Source organism: Neolamprologus brichardi, chromosome 1 (assembly GCF_056152115.1).
Source record: "Neolamprologus brichardi isolate AB-2024 chromosome 1, ASM5615211v1, whole genome shotgun sequence".
NCBI lineage: Eukaryota > Metazoa > Chordata > Actinopteri > Cichliformes > Cichlidae > Neolamprologus > Neolamprologus brichardi.
The window spans coordinates 20,433,135-20,457,611 of record NC_142104.1 but is presented as its reverse complement, the minus strand read 5'-3'; the positions used below and the strand labels follow the sequence as shown (position 1 = coordinate 20,457,611).

The 24,477-nt window shown below is 39.3% G+C and overlaps 1 protein-coding gene and 1 non-coding gene across 3 annotated transcripts; both read right to left on the bottom strand.

Annotated features, from left to right (window-relative positions):
* Positions 1 to 4,388: 4,388 nt before the first annotated feature.
* stk33 (serine/threonine kinase 33) lies at positions 4,389 to 19,024 on the bottom strand. 2 transcript variants are annotated; one of them, XM_035906543.2, is made up of 15 exons: positions 18,963 to 19,014; positions 15,183 to 15,313; positions 14,122 to 14,238; positions 13,509 to 13,622; positions 13,278 to 13,382; positions 12,962 to 13,100; positions 10,817 to 10,899; positions 10,129 to 10,216; positions 8,299 to 8,374; positions 8,105 to 8,217; positions 7,887 to 7,972; positions 7,740 to 7,812; positions 7,232 to 7,377; positions 6,502 to 6,597; positions 4,389 to 6,140 (listed from the first exon to the last, which is right to left on the bottom strand). In XM_035906543.2, exons 2-15 carry the CDS (start codon positions 15,189 to 15,191, stop codon positions 6,063 to 6,065), a joined length of 1,323 nt encoding a protein of 440 aa, XP_035762436.1. In that variant the 5' UTR covers positions 15,192 to 15,313; positions 18,963 to 19,014; the 3' UTR covers positions 4,389 to 6,062. The 2 variants fall into 2 exon arrangements, with proteins under 2 accessions (XP_035762436.1, XP_006780250.1); XM_006780187.3 differs by lacking the exon at positions 15,183 to 15,313 and having other exon boundaries at positions 18,963 to 19,024.
* A 4,565-nt stretch (positions 19,025 to 23,589) lies between these two features.
* On the bottom strand, positions 23,590 to 23,660 carry trnag-ccc (transfer RNA glycine (anticodon CCC)). Its single transcript has one exon. It is a non-coding gene; the product is annotated as a tRNA-Gly (tRNA).
* Between the last annotated feature and the right edge of the window lie 817 nt (positions 23,661 to 24,477).

Below are 24,477 nucleotides of genomic sequence, written 5' to 3'. Positions count from 1 at the left end.
ACAAGAGGCATCAGTCACAAGGGAGACTGTTAACATCACCAAGGACAAGAGCACCTCATAGGGAGGGCCACTCTCCCTCATATCAATTTAAACACATTGATTTATTTATCTATCTTCAAGGTGTGGCTATCTATCTATGCATTGGCTCACTACAGCGATGGCAGATGTGTTTACAGTTTACAGAACAAAAGGAGAACATCTACTATTTACAACAGCAAGAAAGACAGCACACCGAGGCTAATTGGAAAGGGCCTGTCACTGATTATAGACACACTAATGCACACCGTTTGCGTGTGTGTTTGTGTGCGCACGTGTGTACACATTGCCCATCTGTGCCCTGCGTGGGTGCATGGCTATTTGGTCCGCACACACCTGTGTAGCTCTGGCAATTGCTCCGCTGGTGGACACCGCTGTGACAGTGAGCTGCCCTCAGAGGTCTCTGGATATCCAGTGTAAATCCAGCCCAGTGGAGCTGTGAAAAAAGCTAATAATATGTTATTGCAGTCTAGGTCCCCCCGTCGCCTCTCCATCAGAGCACCACTGTCACCTTACACATGGACCACTGTGTGATAATGGACAATAATGCGGAGTAGCTGAGAGTGAGAAGTCCAATCTGCCTCCTAAGTGGTAAAAGGGCTGAGAGGAAAGCACAGCCCATATGCTGCGTGAGCGCTCCTGACTCTGAGGCCGTGTGTCATCTTATCATGAACCTGTGGCCACCCCTTTCCATAAGGCGATCACGCTACCGATTATTATCTTATTTCATCAATCACAAAGGTTCCATCTTAACGAGAGGGGGGCCTGCGTGAGACTTCTCAATGCAAAACTCACTAATTACTTCCTCTTTCCCTGAGAAGTAAGGCTAATTAGCGAATACAACTCCTCAGCTTTGTTTTTGTTATTACCATTTCTTTTTTTTCTAGTGATGCAGATACTTAAACCAGCAACACTTAGGACCATTGCCTAATTGTTTCATCATGATGTGTTTATTCATATTTAATGTAGAAGCATTTTCTCCTGCAAAAACACGGTCATTAGCGAGAGCTCTGCAAAGAAATAAATAAGCAGATTTGTTGTGAGAGGGTTTAAATTTCTCAAAGAGAATTTAAAATGATGCTATCAGTTGTGACTTTAGGCATGTTTGCGGCTAGTGAAGCACCGCTGCCCGTAATCCGGTGAGCTATTGTTGTGATTTCTTTGTTTAGAGCAAAGTTTTAAAAAATAACCTTCAGAACATAAATAACAAGTCCGTTTTAAAACCTAAACATATTAAACATGCTTCCTTTGATCAGGCTAGTGTATCTGCTGTTGCTTGCAGTGAACCATTTCCCTTTAGAGGAATGTAAAAAAGCACAGTGGTAGCGCTTTCAGCCAGACTGAGGCCTCTAGTGGCAGCTGAAGGTAACATCCTCGCCAGTAAAACTTCTCTTAAACTTTCAGTATGACTTCATTAGTTAAAGGTTAACGGCAGTTGTGGAATTGGTTAATCTTCTGAACTTTTATAGTCTAGCCTTTTATACCTTGCACCTACAAAATACAACTAATTTTCCCATCACTGTACCTCTTCAATGGGTGCTTTGTGATTAACACACTGCCAGCTGTCACACAAGCATCACAGCCGCATAACTCCTCAGGTTAGAGTGCATTTAAGACAGCAAATTACGGTCTGCCTTTCTAATTGTAATTTATTTAATGCTGTGAGGGCGCAGGGGGCATTTTATTTTCCGTCCGATGATTGAATTTCTGCCTCCTTTCCCGAGTTGTATTTTGGTGCGTGACCATGAGCTTTGTGGTTTTTCAAGCCTCATGGGACCAATTCCTATTATTTACTTGACTGTGACCCTGTAACGTGACCCTTGAAGTCTCTCATTCTCCAGGAGCCTTCTTTTAAATTGCTCATCTAATGGCGACCTGCATTTTTACTGAACTGTAATGAATGTTCCAATTACGCTGAAGGTGATGGAGGCGATTTTCGTATGATGGAAGAGGTGATTGGATCTCCCACACTCCATTTCACTATCTCTCTGCTCTTCAGGCATTCCCACAGACCTGTGGTCACCGCTAGCAGTTGGGAGGAAGCTAAGCCTCCACTTGTGGTAATGCACCCTCTCAGTGCACTGCCAAGCCGTGCACCAATGAGGTGACTACAGAATTAAGTGCTTGAAATAAATGAATTCATTCTGGCAGAAATGTGTCAAATGACCTTTCCGCTGCTCATTACACATGGTCCACATTACACCAGAGAAATGCTCCTGTTGTCTGGGGCTCCTTTGTCCCCCCCCACCCCACCCCCATCTGCCTTGTCAAAGGGGAATGGTAATTAATTGAAATCATTTCCATGTGTTAGGTTGTGTGAATCCCTCCTCAAGGTGTGTCAATGGGTCGATAGATATTTGGAGTGTATAGTGGAGTCAGGTGATAAGAACTCCAGTCATACTGTGCTAAATGACTGCCAAAGCTCCATAAAACCAATTCAAGGGCAGATGAGTTTGAGGGCAACAAGTAACAGAAAGAGAGGGGAAAAGGCATTGTCCCCAGCGGACTGTATTCTGACAGCAGACGATGGTCACTATCCACAGAAATTGCAGTGTTTTGGATCATTCAAGGCTGGGCACATATTTCATTTTCCACTCTTTTTTTTTCCTTCTGATTAAAAGGTTGTTTGTGAGAACCCAAGAGTCTCCTTGGAGGTGGCATCCGCCTGCTTGACTGAATGCGGGGCATTTCACCGAGCTCTGTGCACAAGAGAAGGGAGCTTATCCAAATGCAGAGGCTTGCCTGTCTGCCTGCCAAAGAGAGATGTGGCTTTAAGAGGGCCATACATGGCGTTGATTAGTTTTACTGAGCGGTTATGCAGAGACCAATAAATTAAATATGAATAAATTAAAAATGTACTCTAGCAGAAAATTGCTTGGAAAACAACCACCTCCCCATTAAAATATGTATAGTAATGCCTTTTATGTGAAGTAACTTGGGATTAGATATCACTGTAAATTAACACACCATCCAACCGTAGTGAAGAACTTTTCACTTTTAACAAGGACTTATAAAAGAGGTATTTACTCCAGTGTGTTCAGTAATTAATTTGATATTCAAATGAGCTTACAGTATGCATTATAATTGCAAATATCCCAAATAAGAGTAGTTTTAAAAAGGGGGTAGTGTCAACAAAGATTGATGAGGCATGCTTTGAAATTGCCATCTGTTTCAAATGTTTACTTGACGCCGGCACTTCCCCTCCCCTCTTCTTCTGTGGAAATAGAGGCATCATGGCATCCTCCCGCCATCCGGGCCATATGTATCTGTTATTTTATGAGGGGAGGTACGCTGCGGTGTAATACAGCCGCATCTCCGCACACATCGCAAACACTGAAGGGGATCGAGAACATCGGCATGTGTGATGAGCTCCCGCAGATAACGTCTCTGCAACATTTCCATGACATTGTAGCTGTGTTCCCTCATTACCACAATGTCATAGCAGCATTGTGAGGATGTTGGGTTGGGGTGAGGATGGAAGGGTGTGTGTGTGTGTGTGTGTGTGTGTGTGTGTGTGTGTGTGTGTGTGTGTGTGTTGGGGAGTGGGGGGGTCAGCAGCAGGTATCGGGCTTCTGCAGATGAGCTGATTAATTAAAGGGAGCTCTATTAAGGTTATTGAAATGAACCCTCCCCTCCTCTCCTGGAGCAACTCCCTCTACACTCCTCAATGGAGAAAGGTGGATGAAGAAGGGGGGGTGGGTGTTTGAAGAATCCTTGCCTCTTTTGACATTAGCCAGCGTGCACACGTCACACAACTACTCGCCACAAGTGCCTCTTATGCACCCCACCTTTGCAGGAGTGACACTGTTTCCCCCCCCAAAAAATGGGGCTTCAGAGTTTTAATCCCTCCAGCCCATCAACCCACCCACTCTTACTTCCATCTGTCGGGAGCACTGCTGGAGGGAAAAGGGGTGGGGGAGAATTGGAGGGAATGAGGGGGGGGCATGGGGCGCATCCCTCGTTCCATCCCGACGAATTTTCTAATTTCCTTTGCTTCCATGCTTTGTCCCAAATTCACGCCCCTAACCTATCCACCATACAGCCTCTCATTCTGTCCCCTCCTCTCCCACCTCTGTGCTCTGTTGTTTTGGCAAAAGGAGTGAAACTGGAGGCTGCTGTTTGCTTGAAACACCATGACAGCGTTTTAACAACATCTGACTTTAGCAACATAGTTATGACTCTTCCATGCGTCCTTCATGAGTTTCACTCTGTTAGAATTTGTCCCAACCGGAGACACATATAAGCACTCGTATATCTTGCTGTACGTCAAATATCTACACCCCACTGCTGTCCTCTTTTTTCTCAACTTATCGCCACAATCATAAGGCAGAACCCAAAAGGAAGTATGTCTCAACATTTTATTTATTTTTCCTCCATGGATCACGCAGATATAAGCATACAACATATTAATTAGTGCCACATCACATGGGTGTCACAGTTTTAATGGGCAGTGGCTCAAGCAATCAATTCTAATTACAGAGCTTCATGCACAAAACTAGGTAGCTTCAGGGACGACACCCTGTGTCAGATTAACTTCAGGGAATTATTTCAGAATCAATTCAACAACTCACTACCAGCTACCATCTGCTGTTCAAAGCAGTGAGTAAACCAAAATCATGTTTTCAGGAATCACGCAGTCCTTTTGGCAAGCAGCTTTAATCAAAAATAATTCACATCTCATTTGCATATCTACTCACTATGTTAGGGAACATCACCTGAGATTACTGTAGAATGTCTGCCTGGATAAAATTTGACTTAAAAAAAAAAAGAGTCCACTCATTCAAGAAAAAGTGCAAACTACATTTACACATACACACTAAAACACAGAGCCTGTGCATGAAAACGGGGCCCCATTGTTGGCACTCATTCACTTCAAGATGCAAATGGGTGGATTTGAAATTCACCCTCTGTGTGTTATGCTTGGATACTTTAATGTTGTATCTATGCTGGGGATTATTCTCTCTGCAGCGGAAAAACCTGTGCTTGAATGGCAGTGCCCTCAAAGTAGCTCCTACTGCTTTCAATGGCCTCCAAACGAGATTAGACCCGTGGCTGCCCCCAGTCCCAATCCTCTGCATTCAGATGGAGCGTAACCAGCCTGTGTGACAGTTTTTCTGTTTTGACACTGAGAGGGTGCAGTCACTGCATATCGGACGTTTTGGAATTGAGAGGTCAGAACAGAAAGAAAGAAAATCCCTATTGCTCACTCTTTTTTTGTTTGTTTGTTGTTTTTTAAATAATATCCAGTAATCTGCACGAGTATTTTCTCTCCTATTTAGCAGCTATTTATAAAGCAAATAACCTAAAAGAAAAGTGACAAATTTTTAAAAAAAGACAAAAATATATACCTAAACAGTTTACAGCAGCTAAAATGAAGACTTAGGGAAGAGAGAGATGTCAAGATAAAACATCAAAATCTTACCTAACCTTGTTGTTGCTGTAAGCTAAAAGTATCAGTGTTACACATCAGACTCATTCAGGCTCCACATTTGGCAGCAACTATAAAAATGCATGAGGCTTTATGTTAGCTGTTTGATGTTCTAAAACAATTGGCTATTTAATACAAATAATTTCTCCAGGAGTTTCTCCCCATGTGGGAGATTATCTCAGACGGAGTCTCTTTCTTTTGGCACACGGCAGTCCTGAAGCTGAAACTGAAGCTGCATCAGCTGCAGTGGTTTTGGGCCTCTTTGTACTATTTTCACAGTTATGTGACACTGTGTTTGCTGCTTAGCGCCCGGCCATCACAAAAAGGCTGCACCATTCCTAGTATTTACATTCACATTACTGTTAAATAGGAGATCTCAATTAAATAACAGAATGAAAAACAAAACAATAAATGTATGTCCAACACAGCCACAAAAGGTCAGGTTTGTTTTTGTTTTTCTCTCTCTCTTCATGTTTTATAATGGGATATGGCTCATTTTTTAGTTTTGTTGTAAATGGTTTTCAGTCTTGGAGCTAGCTGGTGGTTTGCAGGGACCAGTTGTACTTTACTGGGGGTAGAAAGTCTCTGGTCGTCTGCCTTACTTGGGTTTGAGGGATTGTTTCTGTCCTGAACTGAGGTCCTTCTTGTCTGTAGGCCTACGCTGCTTTGCACTCGGCTGTGTGGAGAGTTTAACAAGAGCATGAGACTGCAGGCATAAGACTCATATTAATCTTACATAACAGAATTAACTATGACATCCATATAAAAAAAACAGCTGCATGGCTACACCTTTATTAACATCTTCTAACATCTTTAAGAGGTGAATCTGGCACCATCTAGTGGTAGTTAAACATGAAAGCCAATATACAGAAATTCAGCTATAAAGAAAACCATTTTTATTTTTTAAAATCCAAAAGGTAAATTAGTAGACATTTGTAAACTGACATTTTAGATTAGACATGTATGCTGCTGAAAATACACACTAAAGAAAACTTTAAATTAACCAAAAAACATAGGATGTAGGAGGTTCAACAGACCTGTGTGGTTGCTGGCTGTGCTGGGGTGTCAGAGCTGTTTATTTGTTTGTCCTGCTGAAGACTGCCACTGCTTTCTTTAGTCTTTATTCCACCGTCCTATGATAACCACAGGGAAAACACAAAACATGGACTTCATGACCACACATAATGGCCTATAAAGAGGTAGTTTAAAGGAAAATTCAGGTTTGTCTTGTTTCATTTTAAACTTTTCACACACACACACAAACACACACACCCACACACTGAGACTCAATTTAAGTGAATTATTATCAGTATTAATTGCTAACAGGAATAAAAAGAAATCAAGACACTGACGACATTACAGTAACTTTTAAAACTGTGTATGAGTGCTTCTAAAATGTTTTTATATTTAAAAGAAAATTTTTAAGGAACCAGGGAAATTTTTTTGGGTGGGAAATCAGAGTAAAGCAAGCACGTGACAAACACATCACACCAGCCATTATGATATAATACAGATGAAATCTAACAACTCTGTAACTCTGTTGTGCTGATCATAAATCTACGGTGACTCAAGATAAAACCCAATAATTGCCAAAAGGGGAAAGTGGGATGTTTAATAGTGAGTGATACAAAACCTACATTAATCACATATAGCACTTAAGTAGATAATAAGAGACCTTAAGAAACACACATTTGGGGTCCTAAAACACACACATAGGCAAGTAATGTGAAAATGTTGAGAGAGCTGTGCTAAAGAGAAACACATTACCAGTTTGGTGGACGTGGAAGATATGTCAGAGCTGCTGTGTCTCATGCAGTTGCTGTTAGTTTCTGCTGAAAATGCCGGGTGGACCGGGACTGAGTCCAGGTTTGCCTCAGAAGTGATGAAGGGTGAAACTTCTGAAGTCTTATTTCCTGTTTTGGAAATTTTTTAGCAACATCTACATTAGGTAGATTCACATGCCTTTGGTTTATCACTGTCTCTGATCATCTATTTCTTTATACTCTATGCTAAATAAAAACAAATGCCTCACATTTAAATATTACATTACTAAATCAATATCACTGCCTTGGCCTTATTTGGCAACTTTTCCAGATCCATTTGTACTGTGACCTGCGTGTCTGCTCAGTTACATATCAGGAGAACTCAAATATAATAATCAGCATATTAAACTACAGCTTATCAAATCATAGCAACAGTACTAATAAAGTGATCAAATCAAAATCAAAATGATCAAGTGATGACTTGGGAGATTTAATTTAATCTTCATTATTACTTTCTTCCTGCTCCAGGTACTGACGCATCATCTCCAGCACATTGGGTGGTACAACAGGCATAGTAGAGTCACCCTGTTTGACAAAGCGCACTATAAGAGCTCTTCATGCGACTTATCTGAAGTTCATGAATGCTGAAAGTGCCTTACTGTAATCCAGGGGTTCTCTAGTAGCTGATTAGCAGACATTCGGTATGCGGGGTCCACCTTCAGTAGGCAAGTCAAAAGATTTTTAGCTGTTGAGACAGACTCAAGACAATCAGTGAGTGTTCGTAATACCAACCTGCCCAGTAAAACTGCACATATGAAGCATTTGCACTGCTACTTTATATTACCATAAGAATGTGATTAAGATCATGAAGTGTTACCTGCATCACTGACTGAGGCCCAGATGGGTTGAGAAAATTTGACTCCAGTGTTCATTATCTTCTTAAGTAGGTTTTTCCTTGTTTTGGAGACAAATGGAGGTTCTCCACACAGTCTACAGGGACACATACCTCAGACATGTGCACTCATGAATTGCGTGTACATGTATAAAAATAGTATGTGTGCGCCTACTTACAACATATACATAATGACTCCTATGCTCCACACGTCGCACCACTGGGTATAACCTCGACCGCTCATCATTTCAGGGGCTGGAAACAACACAAATGCACAAATGTATGACTTGGTCTACATGAGCTACAGAAATTTGTGGTGGAAAAACACTTTGTTAAATGATGTTTTTTAGCACCAGCAGCGCTGCTGAGCCCCATTTCAATAAGTTAACACTATAATAATGTGTGTGTTATGTTTTGTCACTATATTTGCAAGGACACATACACATGCAAGCTGAGTGACACACAAGGTGAAAGTGCAAAACCACAGTTAGAGGTAGTAATGAGCCATAAAAGTTAGAGATGAATAAATAAAGGTGGAGGAGGCTCATCTTTTGAATATATTATTATATATTTTTAATATATAATGATTTATATCTTTTGTAATGTATTTTAAATTATATGCTGGATCTACAAAACATCCTTTGTGCAACCATGAAACACTCCAGAGACATATTTATATGCTGAGAAAGTAACAAAATAACAGAAGGAATTTGCAGGCATATAGCCCAGCACATAATTGAACAATTATACCAAACAGGTGCTAATGAATCAAATCATTAACGTGGCTAAACCAAAACCATTAACTGTAACAGAAACAGCTGTGTAGGAAGGATTAAAGTGGGTGATACCCTGACATAATAAAAAGGTAAGGATTCTGAAACAGTGACAGTTCGAGCTAAAAATCTTTAACCGTGAAACAAAATAAGCACAGCAGGAAGACAGAAGGTGGTCAGCCTGCAATGCTTGGTCTCTCATGGGCCAACATTTTGTGGCAAACAGGTTTTTCTGGACGTGTAGTCCAAGATCATCTGTAGAACCACACAGAAACGGTTACGGTTCAAAACAAAGAGGCAAGCCAAGGAAATAGAGTGCAGCAAACAATTGATGCATTAAGTTAACATTACAATCTGAGGATTTTCCAGAATTGCTGTCATGGAAGACTTCCAGCCAAATAGCCAGTCCTCTGATGTAAAGACAAAGCCAAGTTAACTCACGTATGCAGAAAAACACGAGATGTGGAGTGCAGAAATGGAAGAGCAGGTGTTTTGGGACAAGTCATAACCTGAAATATTTGGCTCCAAGAGGAGGCGGTTTAGTCGTCTGAGTGTTAACAAGGACCTGAGAAGTCCTGGCATTAAACATCATCAAGAATAAATTTAATTTGTCCCAGACTGAGTATCTCAAACGTACAACCAAAGTTCTGAAGATAAAAATCCTCCTAATATCTTTGATAATAAAAGGAATGAAGGGGCACAATCCCAGAAAACGCTGATCTTAGTATCACAGAGTAAGTCAAGGATTACCAAAGAGAAAGTGGCAGCTGAGGAAGCATAAATTCACCGAAAGACTGGCAATAACTTTATTCCAACTTTTACAAACAGTTAAAGTGAAAATCTGCCTGTAGAAGAATCGGTACTTTTAAAAGGCATAGGGACACCACAGTTTGTATCCCGTTAAATTAAAAGATAAATATTACTTTTGAAAGCATGACCACTTTACTGGTTTTTTCACAAGGACTTATAGCTTTTACACTGCATTGTAGATATAAGTATATAATAGCATATTTAGTCATAACATTTAACAATATACGTTTTATATAAAAACAAAAACAGCATTTTACAATCCATTTATGAATTTTGCAGTCTGTATTTAAACTTAAAAATGTCATAAAAATACTTTGGCGCCCTCAGTGGTAGAATCAAAAACAGGAGTGATTTCTGCTACTCTGTTCATCCACACTGTCATCGTGTTGGTCAACTAGCATGCTGCAGGAGATCCAAATATCCTACCCATATAGATAAGGGTCCCACAGGCGTGTGTCATTATGTTTTCGATCCCGACACCACCTGTCTTCACCGATAATCCAAAGTCTGCCACCTAGGTGGAGAATAGCACTTAGGAAAAAGGTGTCACAAATAAACATGATTCAGTCATGCTGACAAAATCCATATTAGATTCTTTGTTAAAGGTGCTTCAGTAAGGAGCTAGGCAAGTAACATCAATACAAGCCGACACTATACAGAATTTTTCTAGAGGAAAAAAAAAATCGCAATACTTGCAAAGTTTTAAAAAAAGAAACTACTCTGAAAAACAATTTATGCTCTGCTATGACAAAACTTTCTAACAACATGTACTATAAGTGTGTGTTAGTGTATGTGCAGCCAAAGACAAAGACAATCCTGGCCTTGTTTTAACTCATACACCAGGTATCTGCTTTGTCTGGCTCACCATCAATACAAGCAACATGCTGTGCTCAGCATGTCATCTGTTTAAAGACGCAGTTTAGACTCCATTTGTAAAGGTGGACTATAAAGGAAGACCAGAGGGAGACTATCATAATGAGATAGTATTTAAAGCCTTTACTAACTATAGAGGAGACAGTGGGCGAGGAGAAGGCGCCTATTTGAGGCTTTTTCTCAGTGTGGCAGAGAATGGATAAGATGCATTGATGGAAAGCAGTTTGGTTCAACATTTTACCTTGACATCAATTTTGTCACCATCCTCATCAGGAGAATTTTTCACAAGAATGTTCTCAAGTTTCAAGTCCCTGTGTACAATATCTGTAGGATGTGAAGAAACAGGACATTTTACACGGACATAAAGCTTCAAATATTTTTATATATATTTACAGGATTATATTTACAGGATTAGGTGCTGCAATAAATATCTCAATCATTTTTTTTAAATTAGAAGTAGACCAGTGGTTGCTTGAGACCAGTGATAACTATTTAACTTTTCATGAGTCATAGATAAAACATCAATCCCAACATAATTATTGTAATATTACCCGTGCAAAAGGAAAAAACAAAAAGGTGGCTGCATTTTGAAGGTTACCTGCTTTTTCTAAGTAGTTAATGCTAGTAAAGCAGGGGGCAAATGTCCCTAAAGGGGGTTATAAATACTAACTTAACTAAGCAGATTCATGGGCTGGGCCAGTGGAACATGACAAAACCTTTATGTTAATATTTTGACTTCTTGTGTTGAATTATAAGCCAAGAATTGAAGAAGCGAACAAGAAAAAAATACATATGTAGCCTTTCATCAAGGTATAATTTTATGGTCAGTCACTAGAATAAATTACATGTTCCATACATGCTAACACAGTTATGTTTTTCCTGCTTACAGCAGACCAGGCTGAAGGGCCTTGTTAACTTAGCACAGAGAGGGAAGGCAGGAGGAAAAATACAATTTGCCCTGGGCAGTCCTATTCAGTGCACTATTTGAAGCAACCAATTATACAATGCAACAGTGCTGATGGTGTGTGAAAGGTAAGTTAGAACAAATGATGTGCCCAAAACAAACACCTGAAAATGTTTTTGTTTCTTTTGTCTATTTAACATTTTTTTGGTATGGTAATTATTTTTCTTTAAAGTGCTTTCTGTCACCTGAATTCTCAATTTCTTTTTTCAGTTACGTAACAATTATACACACACTAGAACAGAAGTACCAGTTGTTAAATACACTACTTAGTTCTGCTTTTTTTCTAGTTACTTAATGAAATACTAATGAAAAGAAATTAATATCGAACTATAAACTACACAATATAAGGTTTGGTGCATTTAATTCCATTAAGGAATAAGAACAATAAGGAACAATACAGTTCACAGATCCACACAGCAAGCAACTACCAGTGATGCGGGAACCAGAGACCACTGCTGAGGTGAAGTGGGCAGCTTATTTGTTAAAATTTTCTCAGCTTCAAAGCGAGCGATTGAGGAGACTACCAATAAGAGAGAAGCATACCACTGACTGACATATGAGGGGTAATTCATTCGAGCAGGCAGTGGGCAATTACTTTTTCCAAGGGGCAACATGAGAAACTGGGACTGTTTTGGACAGTCGCACCAATAAGATGAACTAAACTCTGCTCAGTATTAACTTATAGCTTATTGGCGTGGCCCACCCCAACAGTCCCAGTTTCTCATGTGGCCCATGGGGAGCAATAATTGCCCACCCCTGCACTAGAGTGTTTCCTAGACAGTTAGAGCCTGGTATGTCCGCTAGCGACAAGCGAATCACTTCCTGTGTGGACGCCCCTTAATGTGCCGATGGTACTGACAAAGGTCAGAAAAAATGTGATCTACAAATTTAAGCCAAGTTATGCAACTTGTCATTTGACAAAGAAAGGTTTCTGGAGAGCTCATTCAAGCACTTTCTCATTACTATCATTAATAAAAATGAAGCCGAAAAACACCACCACAAAAGGACTTTCCGTGTGAAAAACTCCTGTTAATTAGTATTGTTCCCTAGTTTGTTCTACATTAGTCATTAGCCACATGAAATGATGCCTCATTACCAAGAACTGTCCTAAATTACCTCTAACCTCAGATTTTACCAAAGGGGAAACAGCATTTCCAAATAAATGGTTTAATTAAAATGTTTATTTCCTGGCAGCTGGGCATTACGGCCATTTTATCAAAATAAGACACCTTGCTACAGTGACTGAAAGCCCTAATGGCAAGGAATATCACATCATTGAGGGCAAAAACAATTTGAATACAATAATGGCATTATAGCACCAGTATAAATTAACTGAAGCACAATTCATTCAAAACACAGGCTGAACTACATTTTTGACAGTATAATTAGCATAGATTAGATCAATCTAGAAAATGACGTTACCTCTTTTATGAAGGTGCACAACAGCATCAGCTAAACTACAGATTATATCCCTTGTCTCGTCCTCTGTGAAGAACTTTTTCCGCTGCAACAGCTCCCTCAGATCACCCCCTTTGCACAGCTCAGTAACCAAATAAATCATCTAGAAACGAGAAGATAAATGCATCTTACTATACAGTCAATTTGTGTGTTCATCAGTAATATTTATGCAGAGCGGCATGCAGTAATAGACACAGTGATATGTTACATGCATTACATTCACCCACTCACTTAATTATGCTAATTTTGAGTTTGTGATTTAAAGGATAGCAACGCTTACCGTGGTCGAGCGGTAGACTGCCTCAAGATGTATTATGTGCGCATGATTCATTTGTTTGAGAAGGTTTATTTCGTTATCCACCATTTCTACTTTCGAACTTCCTGCCTAATGCAACAGAAAGTCAAATCACAGCTGGATTTGTTACCCTCCAAAAATAAACTTCCCTTATTAGTGCAACTTTTTAAACACATTAAAAAACAGGCTCCCTCGAGGGATGCCAAACACACTCACCGGTGGTCTGCAAAACGTCTTAATGGCCCATTTTGTCTGTGTCTCTATGTGGGTGGCTTCATAAACAACTCCAAAGGCACCTTGACCCAATTTATTTTCAAATTTATAAATTTCCTATGGGCACAGAAATACGAGAAAACATTAATACATTTGTAATATCCATCTGTTCACCGTCAGTCATATACAGCAGAGGATTTCCCCCGAGCAGGTGTTGAAGACCTCAGGATCATTTCACTGTTGTTTTTCAAAAACATTATGTCCTAACTTAAGACCTGAATTGCAAAGTTGCGAAGCCCTCTGAAGGAAAAAAAAACACACCAGTCTCTGGAGCCGCAGAATATAGTATTTTTAATCAAGTTACAAATGATTAAGTTGCTGCTGCAGTTCGCTCAATCTCAGGTCTAATTAAGTTGATTGTTATCTGTGTGCACGCAAGACTGAGCACTGGCTGCTTTGGATTTAGAAAAGTGAGCAGTGAAATTAACCAATGAAGGAGGCTATACAGCAGTAAAGTGGAGTTTGGTCTTCTAATGCTGCACATAGTGTGTAAAACAGACGTCATCAAAGACAGGTTTTACTTTGTCAGTGGGATCGTGTTACAGGATCAACGTACCCTGATGTCTCCATCATTTTTCAGCCGTATATCTAGCACATTCCTCTCCGACGTGCATCTACTGGTCCGCACAGACTTTAGGTTCATATCTAGTCCACTAACATCTGCTTTTGTCATCTACAGAAGGAAGGAGAAGGCAGTCATAATCTTTCTTGAATTGGCATGTGTATAAAAGAAATTCATTCTTAACTGATGAGTAGCTGTAATCCTTTGGCTAATCAATTTTTTTACTGATGAAAATACTATACTAAAATCTGTCAAAATTGTCAAATATTGGTATTACAGCAGGTTTTTCTAAAAAAAAATTTAAAAAAAGCAAAGTGATTTTTATATTGTTTTATCTTAAAATCCCAACATCATAACAAGATTATTTTTCATCTTCTAGTCAGTCAAGAAAAGTAATAGCTTTCCTTCATGATCCAGTTTGCCATCATTCCTAATCATTACAGCCCAATCATTCCTTGGCAACCATGTTTCTAAACCCTAAGGCATTACATGTGTCATGGTAAGAAGGCTTAAAAATAAGGAAATGCAGAGAGATATTCTCCAATGCAAGAAATTATCACTGCTAGTTTCAAGCAAGTGTCAACGATTACGTTTATTTTTTAAGCTTCATCTACTAATGCTGTAGACATTTTTAAAAGTTTCCTAATGACTTTAATTCCAAAAGTCTGGTGTTCAAATAGTGTACAGAATTACTAAAACTTTACTTCTCCCAGTCTAAGTTGTCGCCTTATACTTCTGGTTTATGGTTTATGACCAAACTCTTGTCTCTGTCTGAGCCCATATTCACTTTAAGCACAATTTACCCAGCTTGAAAAACAGTCTCTAAAGCCAAATTAAATGTAAAGCAATTATCAAGTGATGACTGGGAGCGATGAAGTGGATCCACCACACGCACAGCAATTAATTATTAACAAGGAAGTGGTGTCTTTAACCTCTTCCCTCTGATGCATTATTTTAGCCCTGACAGGGCTCTCATAACAGGCCTGTCTCTCCCATTTTCTCCTGTCTATTTTCCAATCAAAATGATTGTGACAGCCTCTGGAAATTCCAGTCACCTCAATCATAGCTCATTTGTGGAGACAGCAGCATGTGATGAGTGTATCACTGAGGACTTGAGGAGACTGGAGGAGGGTCTCAGCTCCTCAGGTATCTCCCAGACAGAGGTGACTGGTCCTTGGCCCCAGATCTCTGATGCAAAGGAAATAGGATATCAAGTTCATGTTCAGGTTAGGGTGAGAGGTCTGACCTTAAAAGGGTCACAGACACAGGTCTTGAATTGCTTTAAGCCTGGTGTGCCTATCTAGAATATCTATACCTGTGATTCTAACAATTCATTTGAAATGCATGACTTACTTAAATCTGTTTGTTTTTTTAAACTTAAAGTCAAAAACAATTCTACTCTTCTTGTGCCCCACCACAAACCCAAACTAAGGGCCTTAAAGGAGCAAAGAAAAGAACCGAAGAGAATTAAAGTAAAGACAAGCACTGTACCGCCACCTCTCCCATCAAGATTTTTTTAAAATGTAAAACATAAATGCATCTGACAAAAGCTACAAATTGCCTCCATTGAGGAAATTCACTGAGAGGTTGTGCTCTTTAGTGAAACAGCCACTGACAACACTGAAGAATTGCTAATGGAGTGGCAAAGACATGGTCATTTAGTGGCTTGCAAAGCATGGCCACTTGTGTTTGTTGCATGACCAAATTGCTGGAAATACAATTGGGATTTGAACCACTCTGCAGTGGTGGGGAAGAAGTGTGCCCCTGTGCCACCTGTGTACCTAAAATGTTTTCCATTAAGGCTACGTCTTCCTTCCAGCTACCCCTACATCAGTACTTACAAAATGCGAAATTTTGAAACCTCCCTGAAGGCTAGACTCCTTATTTTCCTTTTCTTGACTTGATTAAGAAAGTGCTGGAGTACCACCAAAATCTATGTATGGATCTTCTTTCCAATCTCTATAGCACTGACCCAAGAAAATACACATAATTATTAACTAGAGCCAGTGAGGAAGGAATTGCAGTGATGGCACAAATAACAAGTCTGTTTTCAACCACAGACACACTGACGGGTGAGCAAACATCAGTACACCCTTTTACATTGAATTTGGTCTCATCTCCAGGTTCAAGAGATAGTAATTACAGCCCCAGGTCAAGCCCCTACTTGTCCCATCTCTCCATCATTCTGTCAGACAGCAATTTCAGCTTATTTACATAACTAACTAAATATACAAATGTTTTCCAAATATAAGCATGCTATAACAAGCAAAGAGAAAAGACACATAAGGGTTCATTTAAAACCTTTTCCTACTTTTCTCTACTTAAAACAGCTCTTCTTTCATTTATTCATGATCATGTACATGTAGTTTTTCTAACCCATCAGTGTCAATCATGTGAAGCAAGGACTTAAAAAGCAAGAATAGCCCCTTGCTGTGGGAAATGATATACATAAGGATTTTTGTGATCTTATAGACTAAACAACAGATTTAGTTATCTATTAACTGTAGTCAGTCAATATTGGAAATAGTTGGTATAGATTAGCTGCAGCATACTAAAGGTTGATGAGATTGCATATAAGTGAAAAATGTTGGTAAGCACACAGAAAAACACTTAGCCCTCTCTGTTTGCCCAGACCAATAACATATTACACATTTCAATTATTGTTTGGGGCCTTTAGAAGTTCATGTTTCTCTAATTGCATAAACTGTAGGAATAAGTTGGACTCAAGCTCTGCAGGACTGCCTCTAGCTGTAACGAGCAGCTGCTTAAATATCGCCTGAAAATCAAACAAAAACAAAATCTTCCTAACTGCAATTAAAATGTACACTGCCATCCGTTTTGCTCGGGCCCCAATATTACATTTTACTCATGTGAAACTTAATCATTTATTGACAGCTTGGCTTTGATGACAAATGATAAACTTCACAGTCCTAATGAAGCGTGGAATTACATTACCTGATGAGGCAAGAAATTGCATGTTTAGAATGCGAATATCCCATCTACTAAGTTATGGAGTGAATCCTAATATTATACAGAGATAATCAAAGCTTCTGGTCTAAATGCGCTACACCAACAACATTAAGCCATTAAAGCACACACCAGACTAACTAAAGAGCAGTAAAATTACACTGTACCTGGCAGCTGATGGACAACAAGACTGACAAATAAAATGGAGGTGCAACTAAGTTGCTGCTCCCACACTGCAAACAAGAAATGCATGCAGCTTTCCTATAAACAAATCATTTTAAAGCCCCCCCCCCCCCCCCCCCCTCAAAAAAAAAAAAATCCTGCTGTGTTCAATGGTCATGTTTGATAAGTGTCTATTGGCAAGAAAACACGCTTTGCCAAAAGGAAGCAAAAGATCAAATTCTGCCATTTGCTCAGGGCTCTCCACATGTTGCTAGGAGATAAGGGCCAACAAATTCAAATTTTCTCATTGGTTTAATCCTGGTTAAAGCTAATCTCTGCCCTTGCTGGGTTCAGCCTTGGGAAGCTAGGGTGGCAGACGTGTAGGAAAATGTAGGCCAGTGCAGAAACAAGAACACCTCAAATTTACATCGATGAGAAGCCGGAGAAAAGTCACATTCATATTGGAATACACAAATGGCCCCACCTGTCAAATACTAATGTTATAACAGCTTCTACAGTATTCATCTGTTTCAAAAAAAGAAGCAGTGGGCCTCTTTATGGCCAAATAAAGTTTTAGGACACTTAAAACTACTCCCTTTTACACAGACTGTTTCACATAAGTCAATATGACAACAATAGTACACAAGTGTTATTAATCACATCATTTAAAGCTTTTCTTATTAGTAGCATCTATGTTTCATGTCACCTGCTAAAAAAGTGCTAGCACAAATTGTTGTTTGACCGATTAGAATTCAGCAGGTCATTTACATGGATAATGCCGAGTAGAAACTGCAAAGTGACTTTATATATCCAGCTAAAAAAAAGTCTTTTTTAAAGAGAGATCTGACCAAAAGGGCAGCAGAAATTTCAACAAATATAATATAAATGTTCTATAAAGATATTTTAAGCAGCCCTTGATACTTACAAAACATGGCATTTCTTTATTTTATATGGAACCCATTCATAAATGCTGTTTACTACTACTAATTACCAATATAAGCAGACATTAGACATTTAAAAAACACACACAGAAACGTCTGTAATCACTTTTTGGCACACAATACTATTTCATGTCAAAATGGCTGCAGTTAAAAGGGAATGCCGGGTGGTTTAAAATAAGAGGACAATGTTAAGAGCCAAGAAACATATATGTTTCTTGGCTCTTACTAGTCTAGTCACTATAACCGCACGAAACACGCATTCAACATCGACTACCCTAAAGTATTGAATAACCGGGTCATTAAAATGAATGTTAAATTATTGTCCTGGTCGGTGTGTAACCTCTGTCATTATACTGCCAGTTAATCTAGAACAGAGCCTCAATCCTAACACTTGACGCTTGTAACCAAATGTGCTAGTTAGATAATAACGATAGCTAGCTGAAATCTACAATAACAATAAGTATAACAATAATAATAACTGTGATATCACAGAAACGGCAGGGAGACATTCGGTATCTAGTAATGTAAAAAAAAAATCAGCTACTCCTCGCATAAAAACAGCGCAGAAAGCTTTAAAAAAAAGTGACTTTTTATAATAAGGTAACGTCTCCCACGGTTACACGTTGGCATGGCAACGAAACGTGAGGTTGCAAAAACGTTTCCTCTTGAGAAGACAGCGTTAAATAAAGGCGACCCCACTCATACACGCACGGCTGTACCGTGTGTACAGTGCTGCGGCTGTAAAATTCACCAAAAGTTTCTTACCTGTTGGAATGAGACATTTTTCATTCAGCAGGTTGGGCTTCACGCGAAAACTTTTTTTTTTTTTGGCGAACGACTACGGGAAGCCAAGAGGGACATAAAGGGAGTTAAAACTCCACTGAGTGAATAGCAACTGCTTCAGAGGCTTGTAGTAGTGTGGGGTTTTTTTTTTTTTAACCCGATGCTTAAAGAGAACCCTATTAATAATGAACCTGACAGAACAAAAGAACAATTCATACCCGGATATTTAAGCATAAGGAGACATGTTTTTTCTTTGCGGCATCTTGAATTTTTCTTGGTTCTTAGTCTCCATCTAGTGGACACATGGAGAGCTTGTCTGGTGAGTTTGAGTTTTGGAATAATTATTCAGGGATGGGCAATTAATGTTTCCCAGGGGGCCGCATGAGAAACTGGAACTGTTATAGAGGGCCGCACCAATAGGCTTATAAAGAAATAAAATTGAGCAGAACTGAGTTCGGTGTATTGGTGTGGCCCCTTGGGAAAATGATTTCACATTATGTTTATTATTTTAGATAAGTAAGAAAACATTTATATTAATTATTGTTTAGAGTAAGATCCTAAAAGACACAAGTGGTGAGTAAAGTAAACTTTAGACAGACTTCTTTTTCTTACACTCTGAGACTTGTTAACTCAGTCAGATGTTAACACGAGCACAACAACCTGACACTAGTGCAGCCTTGCAACCACAATGTGGTTTCTACACTAATATATAGAGCCAGAGTTCCTGTCACATCAGAAAAAAAGAAAGATCTACTCCAAACTCAGAGCTATAGTCATGTTTTATTTTTGACATTTCCTTTGGTGTCTGTTGATTTTCATTGGACTCTTTTAAATGTTATTTGAAGGTTGTTTGTTTGTGTTAATTTCCTTTTACACTGAAATCTCAAATGGCTTCATGAGACTCATAATTTGTAGTTGTGCTGGATCCAGGTTCACCCATTTTATCTTGCATTTAAAAATATAAGAATGTTGATGTAATGCAGCTATTTTCTACCCACATAAATCATGTATTTGAGAGGATATCGCTACAAGAAGTTAGAAAATAATAGTGTGTATACCCCTAACATCCGGCTGTAATACAAACCAAGATAGGGAATCATAGTTCTATCACATACTGTTTCTGTTTGGAAATAATAATTAAAAATGTAAATTTTACTGAAATTTAACAAACTAATTTAACAACTACATTTAAAATGTCATTTGAAATGTTTGAATAAAGCTGGTATTCTGAAATGCTTAGCAGATTAGTTCCACATATCTGGTGATGGGTGCAAAAGGCTTGAAGTATCCAATATGCAGTTTTGTGTGGTAACATGTAATTAGTAATCACTGACTTCCTTCGTTAGGCAGACTTCTGCCTTTTATCTAAGGCATTATTGATCATTTTGGCCATGGACTTGGAGCCACTGTATTCTCTACAGTCTACACAGTGCTTAAGGACCATCACATGATAAATGAGCTTTGTAAAAAGCTTGGACATCTCCAACTAATTCTCTGCTCCAAACACCTCCTGGAAGTGGCAGCACTCTTTCTGAGCCTGTGCATATCTGCTGAGCAGTCCTGCGTGCTGCTCACTAAGAAGACTGGAATGCCCATTAATGTGCCACAGAAGAATAAAGCAGTTACACAGTAACCAGTGACCCAAGCACTTAAGGTGACTGAGTAAGGCCACATTCACAGTTTTGTTTTATTTTTTTACTGCCTCTATGATGTTTAAAATGTGTAATATACTGAACTGTTGCAAACTTACAAAATAATTCAGTAAAATAAAATCCCCAGTATGTTTACTTTATCCATTTACAATTTACATAAACATGCAAGGAAGCACACAGAGGTTATTTGATTTACCCAGTTAATGGAATGCTTTAAGATCCAGTATGAGTCAGAAGTGTCTTCATCCCTGTGCTCCTGCTCAGATTTATTCTTTCTGGCCACAAACATAACTGAACTTTGTGCAGGGAATCTCCAAATCAGTGTGTTGGAATGCAGACTATAGCTGACATGATACCACATGGGTCCTCCCACATGGATCCTCACACTGATGGGCTGATTTAAGAAATGGGGCTCATTAGTTCATGAAAGTAAGTCATCCAGCTCAGCTTCAGTAACAGCTAACACCAACAACTACATTTATGGTCACTGACCCAGTGCTGCTTTCCCCTTGGGCCTCAATGATCTGCCACAGGGCACTCTTGGCATACAGGAAGGACTTTTGGTCACTTCACAGGCTCCCTCAGGATACACGTGCAGCTTCCTCTTTGACACATCAAAAGAAGGCGTGGAGATCAAATGCAGTATATCATCTACCAACTGATCAGACTACAAAAACGATTAATTTTTAGAAGCATGGATTTCTTTATTGTCCACAAACTGCAAAAATTGTGAAAATTGCTGAGAAACTCTGTAAATCATTTGGCAAAGTGACTGGATGAAAACTGTCTCACGCGGTGACCATTGTTTTATAGTATAATCTACAACAAAAACAAGTCGAAAATATGAGTGTTTGTTTTAAAAGTAATCAAATCTTAGCCAGTAGCATAAATACAAGTGGAGGGTGAAGCAAAGTAAATGAAAAAGCTCTCTGAGAGGCAGTGAACACAGCATGATGCCAGCTTAGTCAAATTATGGAACAAAGATTACTATATTTACTGTGCATGGTTTCTCAGAGAGGGCAAACAAGCTAATTAATTTAGGCCAGAAGAGAAGAAGATTGAAATTTTATACCCTTCTGCAAACCATCATTCTATTACAGCCTGTAAGATAAACACTGAGTGGTGGTAAAATGTGCACATCGCTGATTCCAAACCCATATGAAACAGACTGTAAAGGAGGTTTTCTGGAGTCACATTAAACTGATATAGTGTATTTAGTTTAGGGCCAACAGAAACAATATGGAAAACCCATGAGAGTCATATATTATGTATCTTTGTATGCTATAACAATATTACTGGTTTAATGAGTATATTTACATAACGACAATGGAAGCACACTCTCCAATAAAATGTTGCAGAATCACCGCAGAACAGCTGGGGAGAATACGATGGTAAGAGAAAGGGAGTCAGTATTTCCCTGCTTCACAAGGCCTGTGACTCTAAATGTGGCACGGTTGTTGGAAAATTGTTGCCTGTTCTAGTGAGTCAAACTTCTGCTGTGACGGTTGAGTCAGAAGCAACATGAAAGCATGCGTCTGTCCTGTCTTAAAAAGTGTGAGGACACACTTTGGCCATCTTAGAACTCGTTTTAAACAGCACATCATACATGGGTATTGTTGCTGACCCTGTATAGTGTATACATCTATTAAAGTCTGCTTCCAGCTGGATAACACACCATCTCACATAGTTTAACTCAAATCAAGCTGGTTTCTTGAATATAACAGTGGGTACACCGTGCTCAAGTGGCTTCCACAGTTGCCATACTTCAGTCCAATAGTGTACCTTTGGGATGTGGTGCATCGAGAGATTCGCATCATGGACGTGCAGCCGACAAATGAGCAGCAACTGCATGATGCTGTCATGTCAGCCTGGACCAACATCTCTGAGGAATGTTTGAGCATTTTTAACAGTATGATATCTCATTATAAAAGAAGAAGAAGAAGTAGAAGAAATAGCTCAATGCTTACTGACTGTTTCCTATTATTTTTCTAGAATAGAATGACGGCATCTGTTTTTGTGGTCAAAAACATGAATGTCATTTCTTGTTAGCTGAAGGTGAGACTCTTTCTGTTAATTCCAGAGAGGGCTAAATAATTCTCACATCACTGTGCTCTAAAACCCCTCTCCCAGTATTTATATTTCATTACATACATTTAATCTGTGATGGGAAGCATATCAGATAGATTAGATAAACGCACAAACATGTAGTAATTTTCCAGAAAAGAAAGGTTGAGATTGGTGTTTGCTCATCTGCTTTTCCAGCCCCATTGTTCCTCAGCGGAGCCAACTTGATGATGTTACAAGAGCTAAGTGAGCTGTTAAAACTGTCCCTCATCCTCTCTCCAGTGTACACAGCCTATCACTGTGCCAGCTGCTCAGACATGCTGTGAGTTGTCTCGCAAACACCGGTGTCCCCTGTGAAAACTCAGTGAAAATCTCTACCACTCTTCAGTTAGTGCTAAAATTTAAGGATTTGGCAGAAAAGTCAAGCAACACAATACTGACAAGCAGCCTAAAATAAAGGCAGGACATTTATACCTCTAAGATTATTATGCACAACAGATGATTTGATAAATGTGCTTGTGGCACACAATAAAACCACATCTAATTATGCTTCATCCCATTCAGAAACATCTATCATCACCTTTTGTGAAGTGCCTTTTTACCCCTTACCCCACTTTGTGAACACATTACCTCAACGAGGTGATGTAGGATTTTCACATTAATACCATAGGTGCTACTAAAAAGCTCACACCAGTTCAAATCTCAGTGACCTCAAACTTAAGTTTTCCAAAACTCTTGTCAATGCACATACACACAGACACATCAGGGGAAGCTTAGAGTTCGATATCTTACCCAAGGATACTTCAGCATGAGGAGAAGGAGTCGAGAACTGATTGACCTTATTTTCCAATTGGTACGCAACTTTGCCAAGTGAGCTGCCGCCACCCTTAAAATGCATCGCCTGGGAATCGAACCCAGCTCGCAAGAATGGGAATCTTGCATGATACCACTACACCAGCGATGCTCGAGGTGCACCAATCTTAAAGACTCCTTAAGGTGGTCTGTGCAATTGTCAGCTCTGAATTTCAGAGTTCTCATAAACAGAATCTATGGCTAACACACACACAGGCACGTTACCAAGACTATAAAATGCCAGCAGATGTTTCCAGGTGTAACGTGCCAGTTAACCTCAGCAAGGCACACAATTTAGATCCCCTGTCTGCCCCCTGCAGCACTAAAAGACTCCAAACTTCCCTGCGTCACTTTCCAGCCCGCGTTTTTCTCTCACTGCATTTCTGTCTGCCCTTTTCGTTGTTCACCAAAGGTCACAGAAGTGTCTCATTATTATCATGTGATGTTTTACGTGAAGACTGAAGACGGAAAGGTCACAAGCCTTGTTCACAAATAAAACATAGCAAGAGGCCTCCTGACCAAAATAGTGTACATATAACAATTATTGCTGTGTGTGTTGGTTAAAAATAAAAAAAAAAACAGACTGATCTCGAGAGGAGGATAAGCAGTGTAATGTAAAGACAGAATTTTCTTCTTTGTTCTTAAAGCACAGGCTTTTTGCAGCAAACTACAAAAGTCACAGAAGTCAAACTGCAACTTGCACCAAGAGGGGGGTTGTTATTTTATTTTTACAACGCTAACACTTTAATGCATCACCAGGGGGCTTCTGTTAAATGTCCTTCTCTCTCCAGGAAACCCTTAAAATCCCTACGATGAATCTCGCCTTCCATTGTCTGATTAAAACTAAAACAAATATCCAGATGCAGAAAATCCTATGTTAAGTGAATTCTATGACACTTAGAACTCTTGAACTTCTACTTTTAAATATG